The 24483-nt window shown below is 41.0% G+C and overlaps 1 protein-coding gene across 2 annotated transcripts in view; it reads left to right on the forward strand.

Annotated features, from left to right (window-relative positions):
- The window catches only part of SLIT3 (slit guidance ligand 3), a 495956-nt gene that overhangs the window by 391867 nt on the left and 79606 nt on the right, over positions 1-24483 (forward strand). For both annotated transcript variants that reach the window (XM_071569998.1, XM_071569999.1), the window contains 6 exons: positions 2849-3012; positions 5159-5291; positions 14260-14328; positions 15383-15454; positions 15622-15693; positions 21443-21514. In XM_071569998.1, coding sequence (XP_071426099.1) covers positions 2849-3012; positions 5159-5291; positions 14260-14328; positions 15383-15454; positions 15622-15693; positions 21443-21514 — 582 coding nt within the window. The remainder of the gene's footprint in view (positions 1-2848; positions 3013-5158; positions 5292-14259; positions 14329-15382; positions 15455-15621; positions 15694-21442; positions 21515-24483) is intronic.

The raw sequence follows: 24483 nt of genomic DNA on the forward strand, positions 1-24483 counted from the left end.
GTAGGGACATGTGTGAAATTCATACTGCATTAAATGAAAAAAAAAGACTGTTCTGCAGTTGGCAAAGGATAAAATTTAGATGTTGCTGCAGTAGCAGGAGGATGTATGCAATTGCTGACAAGATAAATTTGTCCTTTTTTCCCCAGAGTTATTTAAATTTCAGAATGGTAAATTTGTTTATTTATTAATTTTATATGTAACAACCTATTTCTTTCTTACTTCCTAAGAAGAGCATAATCCAAATTCTAACCTAAGGGTTTTATAAATTTTAGGTCACATGTTAACCTGTGCTTGCCAAGAGGAAGGTGAGGGTTTGTGGATAGTTACAGATGCTCAGCTAGTGAGCAGTAGCACATTAAGTCAAAGCAATCTCTCCTCTCTAGACAGGGATAATTACTATTTTTGGAACATTTTGTTGATTAAGTGATGGGATGTTTCTGAAAGTTTTTGATACATCTCAGTAAGATCCTCTCTAGATGTGCAAAATGTTCTTTACACTCCAAGCCGCTGCTTTTCCAGAAAACTTATTACCCACCCCTGCTGTTTGTTTCCAATTGTGGCTTATTTCATTCTAAGGATTCGTGTCACGGAAGTGGGTCTGTGATTATGATCTCCCTCTCCTCCATCAGTGGAACAAATGGCCTTTGAAGCCTTGGCTCCCTCAGCATTGGTGGCTCAGACATTTGCTTTAAGCACTCTGTTCATGCCAAAGTGTATCAGCGTGGCAAACACACAAGGCATCCTGCATGTGGTCCCATTATGGATTAACGGGAATGGAAAACACTTTGGAAGGAAAGCAGCCAGAACTACAGTAGTGCTTTCAGGGCTTTTCTGCACCTTCTCTCTGAAAGCTCCCGGGGAACATGGTCGTTTTCTCACCTCCCAGCAGCAAGTTTGAATCCTACTCAGTGTGCAGCAGGTTGAGTATTGTTATTATTGAACATTATGCAGAGTTTTCTGCTCCCCCCAGTTCTCCTTCTCCACAATGTTCAAACAGCCTGTGCTAGATCCACATGTGATTGCAGCCCAGAGCTCCAGGCCAGCAGTGATTGAAATAGGCTGCTCTGCAGTGCTGAGAACAGCTGTAAATGATATTGTGGCTCTGTGATGTTGGCCTAGAACCTATAGAATGTAGGAGTTGGTTTGGGTTTGTTTGCTTGCTGCCACACCTCAATTGTGCCATATGGTTTTGTCTTCAGCACTATTGTTTTCTGAAGGAATTGCTTGGCTGAAATCCTAATGTGATTTTTGACTACATGTTTAGGTTTGTGAAAAGTATGTTGTGAGTGAAGACTTACAAGTCTTCAGCTACTACACCTGCATTTGAAGTGCCTGTTTCTTTGGCCTTAATTTTTTTTCTTAAAGATATGCTATGATTTAAAGAAAATGCTTTATCATCTTTCTTTCTGTGATGCCAAAATAATGACTCTTGGGCATATTCACATGTGATGTGAAAATTCCATCAGTGTTAGTTTAGATACTTCATTTTACATACACAGGCTCTGACAGCTCATTTTTCAAAGCTCAGACTGAGGCTATTTCATAGAATCATAGAATTGATTGGGTTGGAAAAGACCTCAGAGATCATTGAGTCCAACCCTTGGTCCAAGTCCAGTCCATTTACCAGATCATGGCACTCAGTGCCACGTCCAATCTGCACTGAAAAATCTCCAGGGATGGGGAATCCACCCCCTCTCTGGGCAGCCCATTCCAATGCCTGATTACTCTCTCTGCAAAGAATTTCTTTCTGCTCTCCAACTTCAATTTCCCCTGGCAGAGCTTGAGCCCATCGTGCCCCCTTGTCCTATTGCTGAGTGCCTGGGAGAAGAGACCAACCCCCACCTGGCTGGAACTTCCCTTCAGGTAGTTCCAGACAGTGATGAGGTCACCTCTGAGCCTCCTCTTCTCCAGGCTAAACACCCCCAGCTCTCTGGCCCTGTACACAGCATAGTCAGCTTCCTCCTTTTACCAAGGGGATCAGCCTCTTGCCTTCATCCCAAATTTAGTTGTAAGAGAGCTGCTGAGCCACCAGTGAGGATCCACTCATCTCACAGAGGCTGCCAAATGATTGCTTTGGTCATTTCCACCCCAGCAAATGGTCACTTCCACCACAATTCCACAGGTAGGCTTTAGCTGTGTAGGAAAGACATTTCAGGAGCTGTTGCCAGCTTTGAAGCTTGCCTCACAAAGTTCACAAGGCAGGGGAGCAGATGCTTTCTACTACAGGGATCCTGACCTTAGAAAGCTCCGTAAGTAGTGGCTCAAGATGACAGTGCTGCTCCATGTTGTGTATATACAGAGGGTTAGCCTTGCTGTTCCAGTAGGAAACCCAAATTCAGTGCTCCCAGCTGGCACTGGTTTATATGGGCTGCAGCAGAGGGGAGAGGAAAGTGTGTGTGTCCTGGGGCAGGGACTGGTGCATGCAGGGCTGTGCTAAGGAACAGCACAGAGAAACCTTTCCATGGCATTGACCAGAGAAATCACATTGAAGTCATGGACACATGGGTGCAGTTTGTGAGTTGAGTTTGGACTTGAGTGTGAGCTGGAGCTTGGATTGAAATCCACCATAAATCCAGCCCTGGTAGTGCTGTATGTCTAAATAACAATTGTAACAGTAAGTACTTGGTTTATAAATATATATATACATACACATATCTCTATATATTTTAATTACAATCCAAGTCCTAGTATAAAGTCTGCATAGAACTTCCCTGATCTGAAGGCTGGAGGAGGGATCTCACAGAAACAGATGGCAGGGAAGAGCTTGGACTTGGACCCCTCCTCTTTCTGTGGTTATTTCAGTATTTCTGTATGTTCCTGTGTAACACAATCACGTCTTGTCTTTCAGTAATTTGCTGGCTAACTCCTTTAATTGTAACTGCCATTTGGCCTGGCTGGGAAAATGGTTGAGGAAGAAGAGAATTGTCAGTGGAAATCCACGCTGCTTGAAACCCTTTTTCCTAAAGGATATTCCAATCCAAGATGTAGATGTCCAGGACTTCACCTGTGATGGTAAGGAAATCCAGCTCGATTTGGCACTTGTGATGGTGTTGGCAGCTCTGTGAGAATGTCCTTGCCTATGGAGCAGCACTGCAGGCAAACATTTCATTTAGTGATGAGCAAGACAGCCACCTAGAGATGAAGGTCATTGTTCTCTGTCAGGAGCTTGTTTTTATTCTTGATTTCCAGTTGCTGAATTCATACCATCTACACCTAAATATGAGAATGAAGTTATTATAGACAAATGCTCTGCTTTGTCTAATCTTGATATATTCCTGGGCCTTCCTCCCACTCCCACTTAGTTAACACTGAGGCCAGTGGGATTGGTGCTTTCTTGGAAAGTCTTTTAGTTTTGAAGCTGCTCAGGCTCACCAGTAAGTGGGAAATAGAAAGAACACTTTTAGATATTATTTTAAATGACCCAGTGATGCCTAATACTTTGTTGGGTCCACACAGGTTAAAAGAAAATATCATTTCATTCTCTAGGTAGTTTTTTGTCTTCTGATCAAGCAGGTTTTAGAGAAAATAGTATGGGGAAAATATCCTTTTGGCTGCACTGCTAACTTGAGTTGTAGCATGTTAAGACCAGATAGTCTGGAGCTGCAGTTAGTCATACCTCTGAAGAGACCACAGGAGTGATAGAAGTTTCCTACTTGGAGTAAAAATTAATTCCTGTCCTAGTCAAGCAATCTGGCAACAGGCCCAGGTATTTGAACTCAGAGCTCAAGGGACCCAAGTTTAGTCATTAAAGAATAATTCACTCTTAGTTTGGGAGGAAAAAAAAGCAAATCCTGGTCCACAAAAGGACATTCCACATTTGGGAGAAAAAAAAAATTCCTGGTGTACAAAATGTCATTCCACACTTGGGAGATTTCTCTGTCATTCAGTCACTCAGAGCCGTGGGGAGTGGAAGGTAGGTGGTGGCAGGGTGTGAAACACAGAACACAGGGGAAAATTAAATATGCTGAAAAAACAGGCTCTTTCTGCAAGTTTATGAAGGACTTTGAATTTTGTTTCCAGTCATTAAGCTCAGCTGTGGAGAAAACTAAAAAACAAATCTTTCCTGCTCTTCTGTAGGCTGGTGGTGCCTCCCCAGCCCCTTGAATGCAAAGAGTTCCCTGCCCATACACTTGGGGATAATTCTACTATCTTCTCTCAGGACTTCTTTAATCTCAATGCTTGTGGGTGCCTCCAGCAAAGAGAAGAAAGAAACAGTTCTGTCCCAATTAGTCCTTGCATCAGTTAAAAGGCAAAAGCAGCAGGGCAGCAGGCTGTGCTGGGCAGCTCAGCCTGCCTGTGCTCACACACACTCCTGTGGTTCCTCTGCCTGTCATCCTGAGAATGTGCCACTAAGTGTTTCCTCTTGTGTACATCGTGATCCTGCACCAGGCATGGGCCTCATGTTTTGCAAAGCCTGTTGCTTTTGGGGAAAATCCATGCTTTAATGTTCTTAGCTTCAAAGAGTTGGTTTCTTCTGCAGAAAGCCTATTGTTCTTCAATTAAAAGATGTAATCTGCTGTTTATGGACCTTTGAAACCGCTGTTGGAGAAAGTAGATATTTTTATGTGTGAGCAGATGGATTGCCAGCAGTTGGGAGTGTTCTGCTGCAGTTTGTTGTTTGCCTGGCTATCGTTGTCAAAAACAATGAGGCTTTACAGTCCCGATGATAAACCAAGTGCCAGGCTGACTTTAAGAAGTAAAAAATAAACATCTAAAAGCTGAAATTTAAAAAAGTCTTCCTAAAGCAGACTATGTAGTGAGTATTAGCTGTCTAGATGAATTTAAGGGCATCTTAAATGATGGTCTTAAATTCATCGTCACCATTAAATGAACAGTCAAGTTCTGCATTTCAGCTGATACATTATTGTGTGTGAGAATTTAGGATTCACATAACTGATTGGACTACAATTTGCAGAATTACAAAGTAAATTCTCCTTAGGAAAAAAAAATTATTTAAAAATATTACTATTCAGTTTGTGAACTGTTTATGTTGCCTGAAGAACCTGTATGAAGGCTGACCCAAAGCGCTGGATCTACTTTAAAATATTGTGATGGTTACCACGGCTTCAGGGGTGCCCCTCCTTGGGTCCTTGTCAGCAATTTTGTCTTGATTTGGGTTGGAAAAGTGGGTTCCTCATATTGCCCCTCTGTCTTGCAGGTAATGATGAGAGCAGCTGCCTGCTCTCCCCTCCATGTCCTTCCCAGTGTACCTGTGTGGACTCCGTGGTTCGCTGCAGCAACAAAGGGTTGAGGATGCTGCCCAAAGGAATTCCCAAAGACGTGACTGAGCTGTAAGTTACCTTTTACCTCTCCCTTTTCATCAGGAGTTCATGGAATTACATCATAGTGAGGCTTTGTAGGTCCCTGGGGGGGTTGCCTTTGACTTTAGTGATTTTGTGCTTTGGTGCTTCCCATATGTTCTGACCGTAATTTCTGTACTTATTTGTCCCCTGACTGAATAAATTACTCTGTAATGGGAACAGAGTTTATCTGTCCTTGTACCCATTAATTCTGGGTGTAAGGAACAAATGCATATATTAGTATCAAATAATCCTGTAGCACTTCTGCAAAGGCCAAGCTCACAACAGGCAGTTTGAAGGGATGATGAAAATAAGTTCCTGAGTTACGCAGCTGTCAGCTAATTATCCTCTGAGGAGATTAAAAAAAATGGAAAAAGAAAGCTGGTGATGGAAACAGTGAATTCTTTTCTCCAAACATCATAAAATATCAGACAATTAGATTATATTGTAAAGTAAATTCATCCTAGTTGAGAATCATCTTCCTAGTTGTCTTTTCATCTGCTTTATACTGGACTTTCTTTCCATGGAAAGAAAATACACTGGTGGAACTACTTGGCTTAAACAGTTGGCAGTGGAAATACTGAGCTTTTCCCCTTTAGGCCCTTATTCAAATCTATCCCAGGTGAGTCATTACTGAAACTTGTTAGAATCTCATCAACATTTCTATGTGAAAATAATTGGTTGACTTGGTTGGTATGTTCAGTGAATTTTACAATGAATTAAAACCGGATTCTGCTATTTTCTCGTGTCTAGTATTATTTTTACTCCCTTCACAGTGGGAGAATGGGACTTACAATGTTTTTACCAGTGCTGTAGTCCAATATAAGATTTTGTTGATGAATGAGAAGGGTACTGGAAGCACTTGTGGTAGCTCAAATTAACATGGAGATTGTGCATTAATGAATACATCCTTGGAACACCATGGACCAGGGCATGGTTAATAGTGGTTTGAATTAAAAGCCACATCCTGACCTGTATTCCCTTTTATATTGCCATCAGTGGTAAGAAGTCTGCAAGGTGGTTTCTGCTCTGCTCTTGTCCAGGTTTCATTGCATTCAAATGTGACTTGCCAACACTAAGATGTCACGGATGTTACTTTGATTTCCACTGCCACACTGAGGAATTTCTATGTTTAAATTTTGCATATTGAGTGTTACTGATATTATCTGATACACTGGCAACGTAACTTTCACAAAAAGAGTGAAATTAATCTCACATTCTTGAAAACTGCTATATTTCTTAACTGTTTCTTGGCATATGAGGCAATAGCCTGGAACTGAGCAATTTGAGTTCATAGTAGTTTACGTGACTGTCTTCTTCAGTAGGAGCCTCTTGGCTGTGCAAAACTCTAGTTCAGTTTTCTGCTTTCTATCCAGAAATGTGTCAGCAGAACACAGTCAGCCATGGACTGCCTGGCTCTGAATATTTCATGTTCTGCAAATATAACCTTGAATCTGTCCCAGCTGTCTCAAAATTCAATCCTGATCTCACTCTCAACCAACATAAATTGAGCTCCTTATTTGTACCTATACCAAAAGATGGGCTGCAGGTCCTGAAGCCAGAAATTTCAAGTGTTTGTGGAAACTGTAACAGGAATTATATAAGTAAATAAAAAATAATCAATCTTACTTGCCTTTCTTCTGCATCCAGATTGAGATAAAGATGTTGCCCATAATCTAGAAGGGACTATATAATGCAGGTTCCAAGTTACCAGTGTGACATAAACATTTATATTGTTCTGTGTTTGAGAATTGCCATTGTTGATATGATAACAGCATCTCCTGTGGATCTCCTCCTCTTGCCTCACCTCAAGGACAGCCAGAACCTGGCAGAGAGAACCTATTAACTTTCTGGGCACAGGGTGCAACAGACTCATCTTGTTTAATATATTTACATATATTCAATATGTTCAATATATTAGCACTCCACAGACTAAAGTACCCCCATTTCCCTAGGGCACTCTTAAATGCCTTGAACTGTTTCCTAAGGCTGGAGCATCCTCTCAAAGCTGTTTTGTTTCTGTGGTAGCAGTGGATATCTGTTTAGCACTTGAAACCAGAAAGCTCCTGAGGGACCTGCTGCAGATCTCAGCACTGTTGCTGCCTTCACCTTCCTCACTGGTACAGCTCTCACAGGTGCTCAGAGAGACTAAAAACCCTTCCCATGTTACCACAGCCCTCACTGCCTTTCTCCCTTTCCACAGTCATGTTCCAGACCTCTGGGCAGTGCCCTGGGGTCCCTGTGCTCCCACCAGGCACTCACCCAAGCCCATGAGCACTGAGGACAGAGATGGTGACAAGGAGACAACAAGCACACGAAATGCCTCTTGTCCTGGTAGCCCCCAGTTCTCCCTCCCTGCAGGAGGCCTGAGCAGTGACAGGATGCAGGGGAGCATTTTAGTGCAGTTTTTATGAATGCACCACTCTGACATTTATAAACTTCCACTATTGACATATTCATTTCCCAGGCATGGTAGTTGCAGTGCTTTTTATTAAACTGCAGTGTTTTTATACAACATGATTTAAGAAAAAAGAGCTGCCACATATCTAGTTAAACCAATCTGTTGTGGCTGAATATAACCTTCTCAGAAGTTCTTTTAAATTCCTTTAGAGCTCTTAAAATAGTCTTAAAACAGGAATCCTTTCCTCGTAACAGGTATTAAATAGCAATGTGAAAAACTGAACATATCTCTTGCACAGGCACAGAGGGAAAATGTTACCCTTTCTGGATCAGGTTTCACTGTAACTAAGCTTACAAAAAAGATCACCAACAAAGTTTTATTGCATGGTGGACTGCAGGCTCACTCCTTCCAACCTTCTTCCAGAATTTCTGTTTTGGATGTATATATAGACAAGACATGTGAAAATCATTATCTCCTTCATATTTAGAGCTTGGAAAGACAGGAGACATCCCTGTGTTCAGTTTGTGCCACCCTTGGGAGGAGGGATTACCTTGGCAGAGAAGGCTTCCATCTAGACCAGAGTTGAAAAGATCACTAAGCCTCCTGGCTTTTTAGAGGAATGATGATACAAGAAATGTCTCTTTCCCATTCAGTCCTTCACAAAACATCATCATCATGGGCAAGCTTCCTTCCAGCTTCTTGGCAATTTGAAAATATTATGTCTTTTCTTGCAAATTCCTTCCCTGTGTATTTATGCACTGCCCACATTTTTCCCCACTGTTTGCTTGCCCTGAAGAGAAGCCTTGGGGTTTGTGAGCATACTGTTTTCTAGCTCAGATGTTCAGAAGTAAAACATTCCTGCAATGGGCTAGTTTGGAACTTCACCTCACTGCTGCTTAGTATTTTAGGCTTTCCTTTTCTTCTGTTTTTTTCCCCCAAATCTGTTTGAACTAAGTTTCCCATGCTCTTTTTCCTTTTATGGATTACCTCAGTGTGTGAACACTATTTTTTTTTCTGTTTTTCACAAAAGTGTAGTCTATGTCTAATAAAGTCTTATCTGACAGCATCCAGCTGCTTTTATGGACCTACAGCAAATAATATTTTGCACTGGGGAAAAGCATTGGAGGCAATTATGTGGACGGCGTGTGCATAAGCTGTAACATAATGAGCGTGGTGTGTTGCAAAATAAATATGTACTAATCATGTCATCTCCAGACTCCAAATGTTGTCCTAACACTGAGCTATAGGGTTGCACTGGTGGGATTGTTAGGAAAACCTGCATCCATAGATCACTGCTAGCGATTGTTTTTCTTTCCATTCATATTAGTACATACTAATATTTGTGTTACTTTGGCCATTCCTCTTTCTCTCCTCACAAACCTTCTCTCTCCCATTTCTGTTTCTTGTTCTGTGTGGTAGGTTCATGTACTTGACACATCAGTTTTCACATCTACTTGGAGGTATTTACCACCAACCTCAAGCTTCCTTTCCATCTTCCAAGGCACTTGTGATTTCTTGTGGTTTGTGACTAATAGTGGCTCATACCTGGGCTGTGCAAATTGGTGCCATAAATATGCTTAGAGCTGTTAGTTGTGGTATGTGTAGAATATTGGAAGGCTTTGGTGCCATTTTTCAGTTTGCCTGTGTCGCTGCTGATCAAAGGGAAGCTCTGGAGTGAGGTATCTGATGAAAATCATCTGCTTAAGAATGGAAATGCTCCTGCTTGTCTGGCAACCCACACTGTTTTACACAGTGACCCTTAGCACAGACCTCAGTGAATTTTCCTTTGATAATAAAGGAGAGAAACAATTTAGATCAAAGCTTAGGCTTACATGGTCCTGTGCCATGAGAGGTTTTAATTCTCTGTGGAAGGGGATTCTCCCACTAAGAGAAGGAAGGGCCAGCTCTGTAGAGATAGGTTAGTTACAGATGAAATATAGGATTTAATCTGCATTTCAAGGCTGGTGGTTTAGAAAAAGTAAATAGTACCAACACTATCAAATAATGTGTTCAACAACTGGTAAAGTTTGAGTAAATAAGAGGTGACATTAGCACTAATAGAGACTAAAGGTATGTTTAACTTTGGGGCCTTCACTTTCTCTCAAACATACCCATGTTTTTGTGTGTCACACATGTAGGTTGGGATCTGCAGTACAAACAAAGCAAAATTTGCCACAGCTTAAGAAAGTTCAATATCCAGATTCCTACCTAGATCTGGCACACTTGAATTTGGGTTCTTCTCAAGAAACTGTGATCGAAGCTCTTAAAATTCATGCTTTGTGGATGTCTCTTTCACATTCCAATTCTTTTCTAGACCACTGTTCTTTAGGAAATGAAATTTGACTCAAAGATTTAGGATATTGGTCATCTGCATTAGAAATTTTGGTTTATAACTTAATTTTGGAGCTTCATAAAATTGTCAGGTACCATCTCTTTTTTTCAGTGTAATGTTCTATATTAAATATTTAAAGAAATGAAAGGAAAGGCTTTGTGCCTTTTCAATTACTGCCTGAGGACTGATTTCTCTCTCCCCAGTTTCTTCTCTTAGCACAGATTGCCACTGTGAGCTTGACTTTATGGCTGAATAGACATTTCAGTACAAAAAGGAGTCCAAGTGATTCAAATTGTTACATGATGCTTTGGCACCTTTTGCTGGTTATATCACCTCCAATCCAAGTGGTTTCAGTATAAAAATAGGCAAGTTGGAAAAAGAACAGCTGTCATCTTTTAGGCATAGTTTTAAATTTTTATATGCAATGTTGGTGTGTGTGGAAGGTGCTGGATGAGCCCTGGGGCCGTGGCCCACAGTGCCAGCCATGCTGGCCACTTACCCAGCTCCAGACATATTTTCCAAGAAGCCTTTCCAGGTAGGAAGGGGCTGGTTTTCTATGAGAACTGAACAGGTATTTGGGGGTTTTTATGTTTTGCCAATTTTTGGTCTGGTAATTTCTTGTTGATTACAAGTCATTATTGAGACTTGAGGATTCCCAGCAGCATTCACAGGGTAAAAAACAATTTCCAAACTGATATTTAAACAGAGGCTTTAGGAAGCAAATGAGGTTGTTTTGGCTACCAGTCAGTGTCTCTATTCAGGCAACTGACTCACACTCTTGACTCTGTGTATTAATACCTTGACTCCAACATTAAAATTAGACATATCTTTTTCATTCATACAAGAATTTCTTCACATACTAGATGCCATGGGCATCATCTTCTTGTGGCTAAGGACTGAAAAGAATTAAAAATGTAATCTTCCCTCCCCATCCCTGTGTTGTGGATATTTTGTTTTGTTTGGGCAGGGGATCTGTAGCTTCATCCACGATTTTTCATTTGTGTATATGTATGCATATACAAATTTTGTAGCTCTGCCTGTTCACCCTCAGGGATAACTCTGTTCTTCCCTGTGTCCAGCTTCCAGCCCTTTTGAGCCCCATCCCTCCTGTCCAGCCCAGCAAGGTGGGAGCTGCTGCCCCTGCCCCCCCAGCTCTGACACAGGCCTGGCTCTTGCCTGCAGCAATTGCTTTCTTCAAATGTTGCATCTCAGATCCTCCTCATTCTTGGCAAGCTCTTATGCCCTAAAACCTCTGGGTTTTTTCCAAATTCCCTGCATTTAAATGTGCTTTCAGAATGAATGCCTTTTGCTTAGAAAATGCTGCCATGCTTTGGGTAATGTGGTGAGAGGTTTAACAGTGGTGGATTGTTCTGTGCGTGCGTGAAAAGTGTGTTATTGGTACTTTTTCTGAGTAAAATTGTGTTTGTTCAGAAACTACACCACTGGTATAAGTATTGCAGTTTTCTGCTAGCACATTTATATAACCATCAAACTGCTGCAGTGCAAATCCAGAGCTATTCAAAGCAGATCTTCTGTAGGAGTTTAACTCCAGGGGTCTGCATGTCTGTGTTAGTCTGAGTCATAAAGCGCTGGATTAAAATGTGCACCCTTGACTTTTGATTGCACTAGAAAGCAAAATAGGAGGGAAAAAACCTTGGCTTGCTCCCATCAGTTTGTTTAAATTGCAGGCTGTTTCATATTGAGATCAACAAGAGAATATCCTGCAAATATGTTTCTGGAGATTTCAACATATTGCAAGGGCTGAGTCTCCTTTCCTAAACAAAAAACATATATAACTTCCAAATGCATAATACATGACCTGCTTTTGATTTCCTTTGGAAATCCTTTGGATTTCACGTTTGCAATAAGGACTGGAACCTTGACCTACCCTCTTATGTAGGTTTGAGATTTGTGATTTTCTGGGATGAGGGAGAAGGCTCAGGCCCCAGTGACTTGCTTTGTCCATAGCAGAGCGTGACTGGGGGATTGAGATGTGGCTTGCCCTGCTTAAACAGTAACATGTGTGGTTGAATTCTGAGGATCTCCATAATAATTTATGGTGTGAGTTCACCAAGGAACTCCATTTCAACATAATTTCTAACAAATTTAGCCAGAATGAAGCAACTGACTTTACACTTGCTGACTGTGGCTATCCATGGGAGGTGTAAGCGTGGCACAACTAACCCACACTCTGGTCAGTGACAGTCTGTGTCAGCAGAGCAGCTGCCACTGCCTTTAGCTGTTGGCTGTGCAACACTGTCACTCAGTGCTTGTGATACTGTCAGTGGAGAGATTAATTTGTTCAGGAGGGTTTTTTTCATTGAGAAAGAGATTTGCTTATGGTTTAAAAGTCAGAAGCCAGGACTTGTCCAGCCTAACCCTGGCAGGAGTTAGGGGAGCTCCAGTGCATGCTCTAATTCTGGCAGGGTGGCATCCTGTGCACAGGCAGGAGGGAGAACTGTGAGGCTGGTTGGAGTAGTTGACTTAGAGAGGTTCATTTGAAAAGAGATCTGAAGCAGCAGAAAAGGGTGAGAGGGCATTTTGCTGAAATAGAAGGGGGGAAAATGATGTGACAGTTATAAAATGTATTATGTAAGAAATTCTGTTAGTGTTTATAGATTTTATTTTTAAATGATGTAAAAATAAAGTTGGTGGGAAAATTTTCTTGGATTTAATTTACACAAGTATCTCTATGTTGTTAACAGTTAATGTAGAGAGGGAACATACAGCACAGTAATAATCTATTATTATTGTTGTTTGCTGTAATAAATGCAGAATAAGAAGGTTTGTTGCCAAAGAAAAGGAAATTGTTTGTGTGGAATAAAAATTCTTAACATGATTATCAGATTCTGTTTTCAGCACAGAGGCAGCACATTAAGTGTTCTGGTGTCTGTGGGCTGCATTTCCTGGCCACACTTGATTATATTTCAAACATGCCACATCAATTGCATTCTGTCTACCTTAGGAAAAATCCCCCAAGCAATCTTGTAAGGAAGAGAAGTATCATTTCATCTTTAGCCCCAACTGTGGAGGGAAAAATCCCTTCCTCCTACATGGTGCTTTCTGCGAGGGTTGGATTTGTTTCCCAGGTAGATATGGCCACTGGCATGAGTCTGGAGATCCCCTTGGCAGTGCCATGGCACCACAGTGGCCATTTTCCATTGGAGACTTATTGCTTTGGTATCCTCCAAGGATGCAGTTTCACCTAAAAGTCAAGGTTAAAGGAAAAAACTCCAGCTCTGTCTCTAGTTTGTTGTCACAAACCAGAACTCCCCCTTATCCCATTGCTGCCACAGGTCAGCTGTGGACTCTGGGGTACCCATGCTCTCTTTTGGGCAAATTTTTGGAAAGCATTGCATTTTTTTCAGGGTTATTCCCTTGGTTGCTCACTGATTGTCTTTCTTCAGTGAAGAAAAGCTGCAAAAGTGCCTGCCTATATGAGGACATGGGATTATCCCCAAAGGCTTTAGCCCTACTGTGCATGTAAATGCAATGCAGAGAGACACACTCAGTGGTGTCTCAGACTTCCATGCTGGAAACACATGATATTTTATTAAATATACTTATTGCTTGTGGGAGGAAGCTCTATTCAAAGAGAGCTTGGTCTCTGATCCCCAATTTATACCAAGTTTTCCTCCTGTACCAGTGCAATGTGAAGGGAAAGGTAAGGAGAGTGTATGTGCCAGAGTCAGAATCGCTGGGATGGATGTGGCATCAAAGTGGGGAATGTTTTTGTTGACACTGGAATAAGTGGGACATTTTGCAGCACATAGATCTGGCAGTGCAGCTCCTCTTCCCGTGCTGGCTGTACAAGGAATTTAGAGGCACAAGACAAAACTTCCCTAGCAGGGTCAGGGAGTCAGTGCTGTTACAGAAACTTGTTAAAGGTAACTTTAAGTTCAGGGCACGAGCCATGCAATTTTTCTCCCCTTCTTCACTTGCTGTCATAGAAGAACCAAATGGTCATTTCTGTTTGCTGTAGGCCAGAGATCCTTTATTCGCTTCCAAGTCTTAAAACAAATAAAATAAATCAATAAGCTGCTGTCATGCTTTGCATGTGGGGTAATTCACTTACAAAGGAAAAACTGCAGGAGTTTCAAAGCAATGAATCAGCAACGATTTCATTAGTGACTGACTTTATATTTTCCTCATTCGTGGTGCAGATTGAGTGACACGAGTTTTTGTTAATATGTGTTTGAGTAATTGTCAAATCTGACTTTTTTCAGGTACCTGGAAGGAAACCATCTGCCTGCTGTGCCAAAGGGCCTCTCTGCCTTCAGACACCTGACACTGATGTAAGAAACACGTGGGTGCAATGTCAGGAAAATTACATGACTCTTTCTCTCTGTGTTGGTGGAGCAGAAATAATCAGTATTTGAGTGGGGGGAAAAATCCCCACAAAACCATTTGAGTTTGGAAAGAATTTCACAGTGGCCAGTGCTGCCAATAAGTGTTCATAAAGAGTGAGGTGTCTGAGAAGCCCCTTGCTCTGCAGGAGCTCCCAGTCGCTGTGAGAGGACTAAAGTCACCCAGGCTGCTGCAGTTTCACTTGGCAGATCTATCTGTGCAAAGCTGTAAAGGTCATTAACAGAGGAGATGCATTAATTTGTGCTGGGTGAGGCAATATTTATAATGCTAAGGCAATGATAATTTGCATAGCTGCTCCTGCTATGACCTGTCATACAGACAGGGACACAGCTAGACTTTGTTCAGCAAATTGCTCCCTGAAATACACAGTAAAAATTTCCTGCCAGAACTATTTGTGAGAAATTTTAAAATGCTGCTGGAATCAGCTGTGCAGATACTCGAGTCAAATGGGCAGAACAACCTCAGACAAAAATAACATGGAGGAAAAACTGGAATCCTCTGTTTTAAGAGAGTGTTTTCTTTGGAAATGTCTCTAATTTTGCTTTTTGAGGGAGACCAACAACAAAACAAAATGTTCTGGTTGGTCCTATAAGACTTTTTAAAATGAAAAATGAAATTTCGTTCCAGTAGCTGTCAATGTGAAGAGCATATGGAATTGGTGTGCCTGGAATAGATTGCAAAGCAAGCTGGGACAGTAAATATTCAGCAGTGCTTGTACCATTTATTGATTTATCCTTCTTCATTGAATGCTGTATGCTGGAAATAAGTCTTAATATTCTGAGTCTCAGGCTTTTTAGGGGAGTCTGAGCTGCTTTTCCTTTAGAGCTTATTCAAAGCTGATTAAAAAATACAACAGTTGATAAAATGTGACTTTTCAATTGCTTCAAGCATTTTGCTGTTCATGTATTATGTGATCTTTTAAAAAAGGTTTATATCTCAATTCACACGTGTAAATGATGTTTTCTCTGGGTGTCTCCTCAGTGACTTGAGCAACAACAGCATCAGCGTATTGGCCAATCACACCTTCAGCAACATGACTCAGTTATCAACCCTGTAAGTAGCCCAAGGGTTTGGGAACAGGTTTAATTGCTTTTCAGACCCCATCTTAGGTGTTGAGCTATTAGAGTATACCTTGTTACCTAAGTGTGTGGCTTTCCAAGCTTCTCTGTGGCTGAATGAAAGCCACCCCAGTGCTGTGACTCTGCTCTCTCCTTTTCCAGCATCCTGAGTTACAACAGACTCCGCTGCATCCCCGTCCACGCCTTCACCGGGCTGAGGTCCCTGCGAGTGCTGTGAGTACCACCCCTGCATTATCAGGGTGCAGCTGAGGGCAGGGAGGCCTTTTGTGAGCAGGTGCCTTTCACCTGATCCAGGATTCAGGAGTATTTTCACACAATCAGCTTCAGTGTGCTCACAGATGGGTGCAATCTGTAAGGACTAGAGCAGGTGAGCGCTAAACTTTGAAAGTAATTTGCTTGTTTGTAGAATGAATGACTTTTCTCTGATAGTTCAGGGACAGGAGCTGTCATAAAAACAGGCCTCCAAAAGACTGCATAGGGTCTTGTCTCTTCTGTTTGAACGTTTGGGTGCCCCACGGGAAAGGACTTTTCTCCATCTTTAAAAACTTGAGCATATTTAAAGTGTAAGTTTCCATTGGATGCTTCAGCAAGTGTGTCTTCCTGGAAAACTTGTGCATTTCCAGAATATTTTCTGTTGATTCAGATCTATGTGGACAAGGTTTTACATAAAAGAATGCAATCTGAAGGAAATTTAGAAGCCCCCACACTAAATCAGCAAGTAAGACAGGCCGGTGGCTGGGCACCAGTAATGCTGAGATGCCTGTGTGAAATGTTTTTAAGCTGGGAATGAAATTTCACCTCATATTGACTCATGGCACACTCAGAGATATCCATGTGTGGTTTATTTCTTGGGAGGTCTTTTTCTGCCCTCCTTCTTTCCAGAGTAGCTGCTTTCAGCAGCTTTCTGGATTGAACAATTTACTCACAATGCCTTCTGAAATTCATCATTATACCATCTCAGAGTGTGGGCTGTAGGTCTGTTCCTTGCAGTTAGCAGCCCCTCCCCAGCTTTCCTTAGGTATCTACAGGACTCACTCCTGCTTCCATCTCTTATTTACTGCCTGTCACTTGCCATCAGAGGCAAACCCTGAGCTGGGTTGGCTCAGTTGCTTTGGTGGACAGACAGCCCATGTGCAGCTGTCAGGACAAGGTGGAGAAGCCACCTGCCTTCCTTCTTATGGCCCAGAAACACCAGTGGGACACCACAACTTGGACTAACTCAAGGGAATAAAATAAATAGCTCATCTGTGCTGAGATTATTCAGTGTGCTGAAGGACAGTGGGTTTTGAACACCACAGGCCAGGACAGAGGAGGTGAAAGTATGTCCTGAGTGCTTTGAAACTTCACATTAGTATTTTCTGATTTTTTGATGTCATTCACATGTAGAAGCCTGTGTTAATTAAAAAAGCAATGGGTGCTGTGCACTGCCTCCATGAACAGGGAATCAAAGTGTTGACATGAACAGCACTGTGACTGTGGGAGCACTAAGGCAGTGCTGTTGCCTGAGTCCTTTCACTGTGGTTTCAGTGGTAGATATCTAAGTTTCAGCCTTCTAAATTACAAGACAGCTTTGGATTCTGAGTTTTCATTAGTAAGGACAAGGATACGTGATTTGGATTCATTGCTTTAAGTTTGGCTTGGGATCTTGATTTCTAGAGCACCAGGATGGTCACATTGGAGCTGTTACATGAGACCTGAAATTCAGCCACAGATTAATATATTCTGTTTCATGGCCAAATAAATTATTCCATATGGGGCTGTCTTCTGGCCTGCTTCTGATATGCAAGCTAGCTTGATTAAAGCTAGTGTGGGTTCTCTCCCCTGAATTCCAGTGTAGATAAACCATGCCTCCCTCTTTCCAATAGCTGCAATTTGTCTTTTCACATCTGTCCTTACAGGCCACATATGGACAGAAACAAAGGGCAGTATTTTAATAACAACTGTTATCTTTTGGCTTTTTAAAATGATCTGCTAATCAAATTGAAAAAAAAAAATCTTCTTCCTCCAAGGAAGAAATCTCCCACTGTCTTGCACAGAGCAGTGAAATGAAGCCTAAATGGGAATCTCTGCCTCTGCTCCTCCTTTTGGAAGGCTTCAGATTGATTTGATTTATTATGGCCCATGAAACTCTGGTATCAGCTACAACTTGTGCCACGTGTCATCAGTGTTGTTACTAAAAATCAATTCTCCAAAGAGAAAACAGTTTCCAAGCGACAGTATGAAATCTGTTATTGTCAGTTATTTATTATCCACATTCTCAGGGGAATGGAAAAGAGAAAACATCAGCAAAACAATTTCCACATTTTTTTAGATAAAAAGAGTATAGGGATCTCATTACCTTTGGCTGTGTATGCCTTTGAAGGGAGCAGACCCTTCTCATGCAGGCTTCTGGCTGCCAAATTATGTTTTCTTTACTTTTTGCCTCTGCAGTAAATACAGTAAAGATGCTTTTGAAAATCAGAATAATCACACATGTATGATGCAATTGGTCTCTGACAGATATTTCATTCTGTCCTCCCTCTCTTCCACTTTTCAGCATAATCCCAGTTGAGAAAACTGCAGAGTCAACACGTTTATGTTTAAGCCTTAATATCTATGAGTGTTTTCACAATCAGGCCTTTAATCTCAGTCTTTGCACGGCTTATCCATAGTGGCAGCCCCAGTTTGCTGGGGCCACATGACACAGTTTGGAAAAGTCTTTTTATAAGAAGAAGTTGATATCAGTAAGTTTTTGTGCCAGAGCTATCACAGTGAAAAATTGTGGGTTTGTTTTTCAGTTAATTTGTCCAAAGCTAGTCTTAGAAATTAAATGTAAATAGATTAAGAAAGCTGAGGTTGAGGTATTAGAACTTTCTGGAAGACCCAAATAGATTATTTTAAAGATTATTTTTATTGTGTCATCACATATTTTTATATGTGATTTAGTTAAGAAGCAGAGTCCAGAAATCAAAATACTTTCTCAAGTCACTAAATAATTTTCCATATTACATTTAGGGAAATGAAGGATAAAATGAGCTACTGAATCTTCTACTAAGATGAGATATTCTGCTCTTACTGAAGCTGATGGATATTTAGTACAGTTCAAAGCTCAGACAAAACGTATTATGTGTGATGATAAAGCTACCACTAGTGCTCTTTGGGCACAACACTGGGGCCAATTGTTGCAAAACACTTTCCTTGCTGGATGCTGCACTGATTTGACCTAACAGAAATATTTAGCTGGTTTATTATTATTGTTATTATTATTATTATTATTATTATTATTATTATTATTATTATTATTATTATTTGCATCACAGAATGACTACTTGTACTTCCCCAGACAATCTTAAGAGCTCTGCAGTTCTGAGCGTGGAGCAGTGACACTGTGGCTCCCCACTTTCCCTGACATCTGAGCTGTGCTGGTTCCTGCAGGGTTTGGCATCCTCCAGGGTTCGCTGTAGGTGTTTGGCCCCGATGGGATGTGGCTCTGTGAGCTCAGCCAAGCCTTTGGCCACATTTGTCTTCAGTGCAAACACATCCCCTTTGTGTCTGCAGTAACCCAATGCTGTGGACAATGGGCTGGCAGGCAGGACGTGGGAAGGGTTAGTGAAAGAAAAACAACCTCAGATCCCCAACCCAAAAGGATACATTGAATTCATTTCCCTCCCTGAAGACAAAGGAATAAGTTAGTGAGATTACATGCAGAAGAAAGTTTTGATTTCAAGAATTAGGGTGTTTTGTTCCTCTGCCCTCCAGATGAGATCCACATCACCTGCTGCTTACAGTGTTTAGGCAAGAGGATCCCCAGAAGTTGTGCTGTCGAGGGAGAACACACAGAGCAGTGTGTGGGCTTTGACTGTCCTGGTGTTAGAGATTTTATTTGACCATTTGCTTATAAGGATTTTTGGTATAAAAATGAGTCCTGTTGGTGATCCAAGTGGAGAAAGATTTTGTTGCAGTATTAAATTATCTTGCCACTGTTTATTATTGTGAGTTTGAAGCTTTTTAGCATTTGCCATTTCATTTTAGCTGCATGGGTGATGATGTTGCTGTTGTAATTTTTTTATTAAAATGCAGGCATGTGCATCCATGAAACAGTGTTTGAGATATGTAATAAAGCCAGTCATTTTAAATGGTTTTTATTTTTTCTGGGATTGCCTTCTTAGAGATAAATAGATGTCATTCTTCAACTTCTCTTGGAAGAAGTTTCCAATACACCTAGGAAAGAAAACACACTCCTTCACAGAATAAACACAACTGCACAACATGAAGATAAATATAAGTTCTGCTGTCTGTTCACAGAGAATCATTTTGCAGATCTCTTAAGTTGTTTAAAAGATCAGATCAGAAATTATGAATGGCTGCTTATTTAAATGTGCTCATTTTAGGAAGGAAGGAACAGTTTGGTGACAAGTTGTTGACTAGGCCTGATCTTGCATCCTCATACCAACAACAACACTCCTTGTTTAATATCTGTGGGGTTAGTCTCAGTCAGCTGGTCATTCAGTGTAGAATTAGAGTGTGTTTTATCTGCAGTTACTGTGTGGGAGCTCATATCCTTCCTGCTCCTGGTCAGATTAATTGCTCGGAGATCCATCCTTACATATGCCAAGTTTTCACTAATAGCCAAAACCAATGTATGCTTACAAGAAAAATTCAGAATCAGGGAAGGGAAGGGAAGTTTTTGGTATCCTGGCATTGAGAACTGGAGAGAGGTGCCAGCAGGATAACTCTGCTGCAGTTTTTGTGGGTTTATGCTCTGTGGAAGAACTTTGCAGCACAGTGAGATAGAAAATGCAGCTGCAATGAGCTGTGAAAGGGGATTGTGGTAACATTGCTCATGCTCACACAGGTCACAGACCCAGGGAGACAGGACAAGGGGGATTTTCCTCTGGCAAATTTGGCTTTCCTTGCTGTGTGTGCTGATGTGAGGCAGTAAAGGTAGAATTCATGAGAGTTATGAGGCATCAGGTAGGTCCTGCTGCAGTTTATAACAGTGTTAAGGAAGAAAGGATGCAAGAAGAGATGCTTTTGGTTCATTTGGGGCTATTGTATATTTTCATGGGTCTACATTTGGTTTGTTTTAAACAAACTCAATGTTTCAAGAACATGTACACTCATAGAAATAAAAAATGTGATTGCATTGTCAAAAAATCACCAGGTAAGTTAGAAAACAAATGACTCGAGGGCACGAGCTGCTACAAAAGTGACACACAGCAACTTTCTGTTTTCCAGCCTCCCCTGCCCTGTATGGAGCACTGACAGTAATTCCCATTTATGCTTCCCTATGTAACCCACACATAAATGTATTTCTCAGGAAAGAGATAAAGGGGATACTTAAATTGTCCTGGAAACAGTGAACTCTTTCACAAGGGTCCTGAAAACACTGCTAGAAAAATGTTAGTTTCTTTGCACTGAGTGAATAATGTCCTAAACCAACTAATTTCAAGTACTTTCCTTGGTAGCACAAATGTGTTTGTCAAATGGGTTTTAAAAACACTACACACAGAGGTATTTCTACTGTAAGAATGGGAAACTAGAAGGGGAAAGCACAGCTATATTTGCCCTCAGGGACCCTTGCTCTCTCCTAGGATCTCTCTGAAGTCAATATTTAATTTAAATTCCACAGTTCTTATTTTCCCTGTTCTGTTTTTGCTGTATTTCTGGCTAATGGGATTCTCTAAGAGAACAGAGGTCTGTATGTGAGGGTCTGCTTGTCATCAACACACTTTTAATAGCATAAATTGTATGTCACCTCTTTAATTTACAGCAGTAGTCACCAACCATTCTAATAGTATCACTGTTTTAAATGCCAACATCTAGAAATAGAAGTAATAAAATGGAAGCTCAAGAGTTGTGAAGTTCATAAAAACTCTCCAAGAAACAAAATTAAATATCCTTTTTAAGGATCACTTCTTTCACTTACAGGGAGCAGACAAAATGCTGTGGTTTGATACCTTCCTGCTTCTCTCCCTTCTAGGACACTCCATGGAAATGATATTTCCAGTGTTCCTGAAGGTTCCTTCAATGACCTGGTGTCCCTGTCCCATCTGTAAGTACTTCTGCCTGGGTTCATCTATTTGACTGATGGTTTCAGATTTAGAAAACAGTGCATATTATTATCAATTTAGGATTGTGTAGCTCTTCTGGTTTCCCTGCTCACTTTTCACATTGTGCTCTGGATATTCGTAGTGCATCTGTTCAAAAGAAACAAAAAATACTAGAACGTGTTGCTATTAGTTATAAAAATATTTTCTTAAGGGAAACCAAATGAGCAAGTGTGACAGTTTCCTTCTCTGTGGACTTTGTGTTTAAGGTTTTCTTTCAGCATTGTTGATGTGAAATGCAGAGTGTGTTATGGTCTGAGAGTGAGACAGGAAACCTCCCACAAAGAGCAAATATTAAGCGAATGTGAATTCTTCCCTTAATAAGTGTCATATGTTTTGCATACTGGAATGTTGTCAGTACATGAACTTGTTGATGAATCACTACTTCAGGCATATCTGTTTAATCACATGGAAATTGGTCATTTCACAGCATAAATACTTCATCCCATAATTTGCAAAAATTATTAGACGCTTCAGGAAATTACTGTTGTACTGGTGGAGTTCCAGGATCTCCTTCAATGCAGTTCAGTTGATGAAAGAACTGCACAGACAAATAGCTGCAATGGCTCCAAACTAAACCTGAAATGTTACAGTTGGTGCCAAAAAAGGGACCAGACAATGCTTTTCCCCTGGGATAGTGTGTGATCCTTCACATTATTAGACAAGAGATGTAAAGGAAAAGGGATTTTGTGTAGCATGTTTCTTGATTACTGTCCTCAAGTTATCAGAGGGTTGCGCAGGTCTTGGTCCCTCTGGGAGTGACCAGTTTCACAGGTCAATGTGGATGTTTTTTGCTCTGATGCTGATGGACACACACGTTGAGACACACAAACAGCTATGTGTGCATTTTTCATAGATTTATATCTATTTATTATCTCTTGGCAACCTCCAACATGCCCTCCAGAACACTTCCCTGGACACGAGATTCAGTTTATATTTACATATTTTCTATATAGAAGACTGTGTGTTTCTATGTAGCAGATTTCTGCTTCCGTTTCTCTCTGGACAATAAAAAATAAAAGTATCTCAAGTTGGTAGGGACAGAAATCATATGAGCAAGCTGGGCAATTTGAGCTGAGAAATAACCTTCTCTGTTTCCAGCTTACACATTGGTATCATTCATTTTGCACAAAATATATCTATTTTTCTCATTCCCAGGATAGTCAAATAATTTTGTGTGTTGTTTTGGAACGGAAGTCTGACTGAGCTGAAGCCCTGTCCCTCCTTCTGGAAGTGCAGTGACACCTTCCATACTGGGAATGTGGCTTCTGGGGGTATTTTTAGAATAAGAGATAAACATATCGTGCCCCATTTGTTTGGATTTCCCCTGGGGTTCACTTTAAATGAAGTGCAGATCCAGTTTTCCTGGGTAAACGGGTCACCTGAGGGAGTGATAAACCCCCTTTGGCCCAACACAATCTCTGCAGTCTATCTGTTTAGATTTATGTGCTGCCAGAAATGTAAAATACACAAAGCTCAAATGAACAGTAATAAATAGGATCCATAAAATAAATAAAACCTGTCTGGGGTGTAATTTGCACAGTTGAACAGTTGAATTTTACAGTGCAATTCTGCTCTCTGGTTTCTTAAAGGGGATCCTGAAACTTTTAGCAACCACGATGAATTTGCTCTTCACATGCCAGAAAAAGCTGTGCTTGCTCAAACTAAGTCATACATAATTGAAAATAAATGCACTTTGAGCTCTTCCTTGTATATGGATATTCAAGGAAAGAGCATGCACTTGGAGTCAGTTGGAAAATTACACAAGGAGTTGCTACTCATGGACCATTTCAAGCATGGGAGAAGAAAACTTTCTCTTAAATGTTCAAGCTGTGTGGCTGAGGGTGGGATAGGTGTTATGGCAGGAGAGAGATGAGTACCAGGGTTTGGAGCCTGGGCCTCCTCTGTCACGACAATTAACCTTTAGAATTGCAAAGGGATATTTGTGTAGCACAGACAAAACACTTGATTTAAGTTGGATATCGGAAAAAAATTCTTTGCAGAGAGAGTGCTCAGGCATTGGAATGGGCTGCCCAGAGAGGGGGTGGATTCCCCATCCCTGGAGGTTTTTAAAGTGAGATTGGCCGTGGCACTGAGTGCCATGATCTGGTAAAGGGACTGGAGTTGGACCAAGGGTTGGACTTGATGATCTCGGAGGTCTGTTCCAACCCAATCCATTCTGTGATTCTGTGATTTTAGTCAGTCTTTTGTCATAGTTTTAAGTTGGTCTATAACTGGGAGAACAAAAGTGAAATGTACTGCCATCACTTTCTCCACAACTGTTTAAAGCCTGCAACAAAACATTCACCAAATTTCCTTTACATTGTAAACATCATATTGCTGTAATGCAAATATTATAACAAACTCTGTTGCTGATACAGCTCACTCCAGTCAGAGCAAGGTTTGTATGTGCTACACATATGCTGGGTTTGTTTACTATTTATTACTTAATTGAATTATGTAATTGTCTATTTAAGCCCTGACTTTTTTTAGTCCAAGCACTACTGGAAGATCAAGTATAACATTACTTAATATGAACCCAAAACCCATTGGGGTGGAGCTGAGACCTTCTGAGCGAGGTCAGTTCCTGCACTTGTCCTCACCACACACACAGCTCTGCAGCTGGTTCAGGGTCCCAAATACTGCCCACACATAAACTAACCCTTGGCACTCCAGGGATTCCACAAACCCTTGGTAAGAGATGCTGGTGTGACATGTATTTCCAACATATTTCTGATAAACAGCTCAGATTCCTAATTCTGTTGAATTATGTCATCTTTACTCAAATTTACATTAATTACCTATAAAATAAGTTGTCCCCATCTTTCCCCCCACCCACCTGACATTATCATGGATTGATTTAATTGACTTTATTGAGTTGCCTCAAAACAAACTAAGTGTCTGAAAGGAAATG

This window comes from Pithys albifrons, chromosome 15 (assembly GCF_047495875.1).
Source record: "Pithys albifrons albifrons isolate INPA30051 chromosome 15, PitAlb_v1, whole genome shotgun sequence".
Classification (NCBI taxonomy): Eukaryota; Metazoa; Chordata; class Aves; order Passeriformes; family Thamnophilidae; genus Pithys; species Pithys albifrons.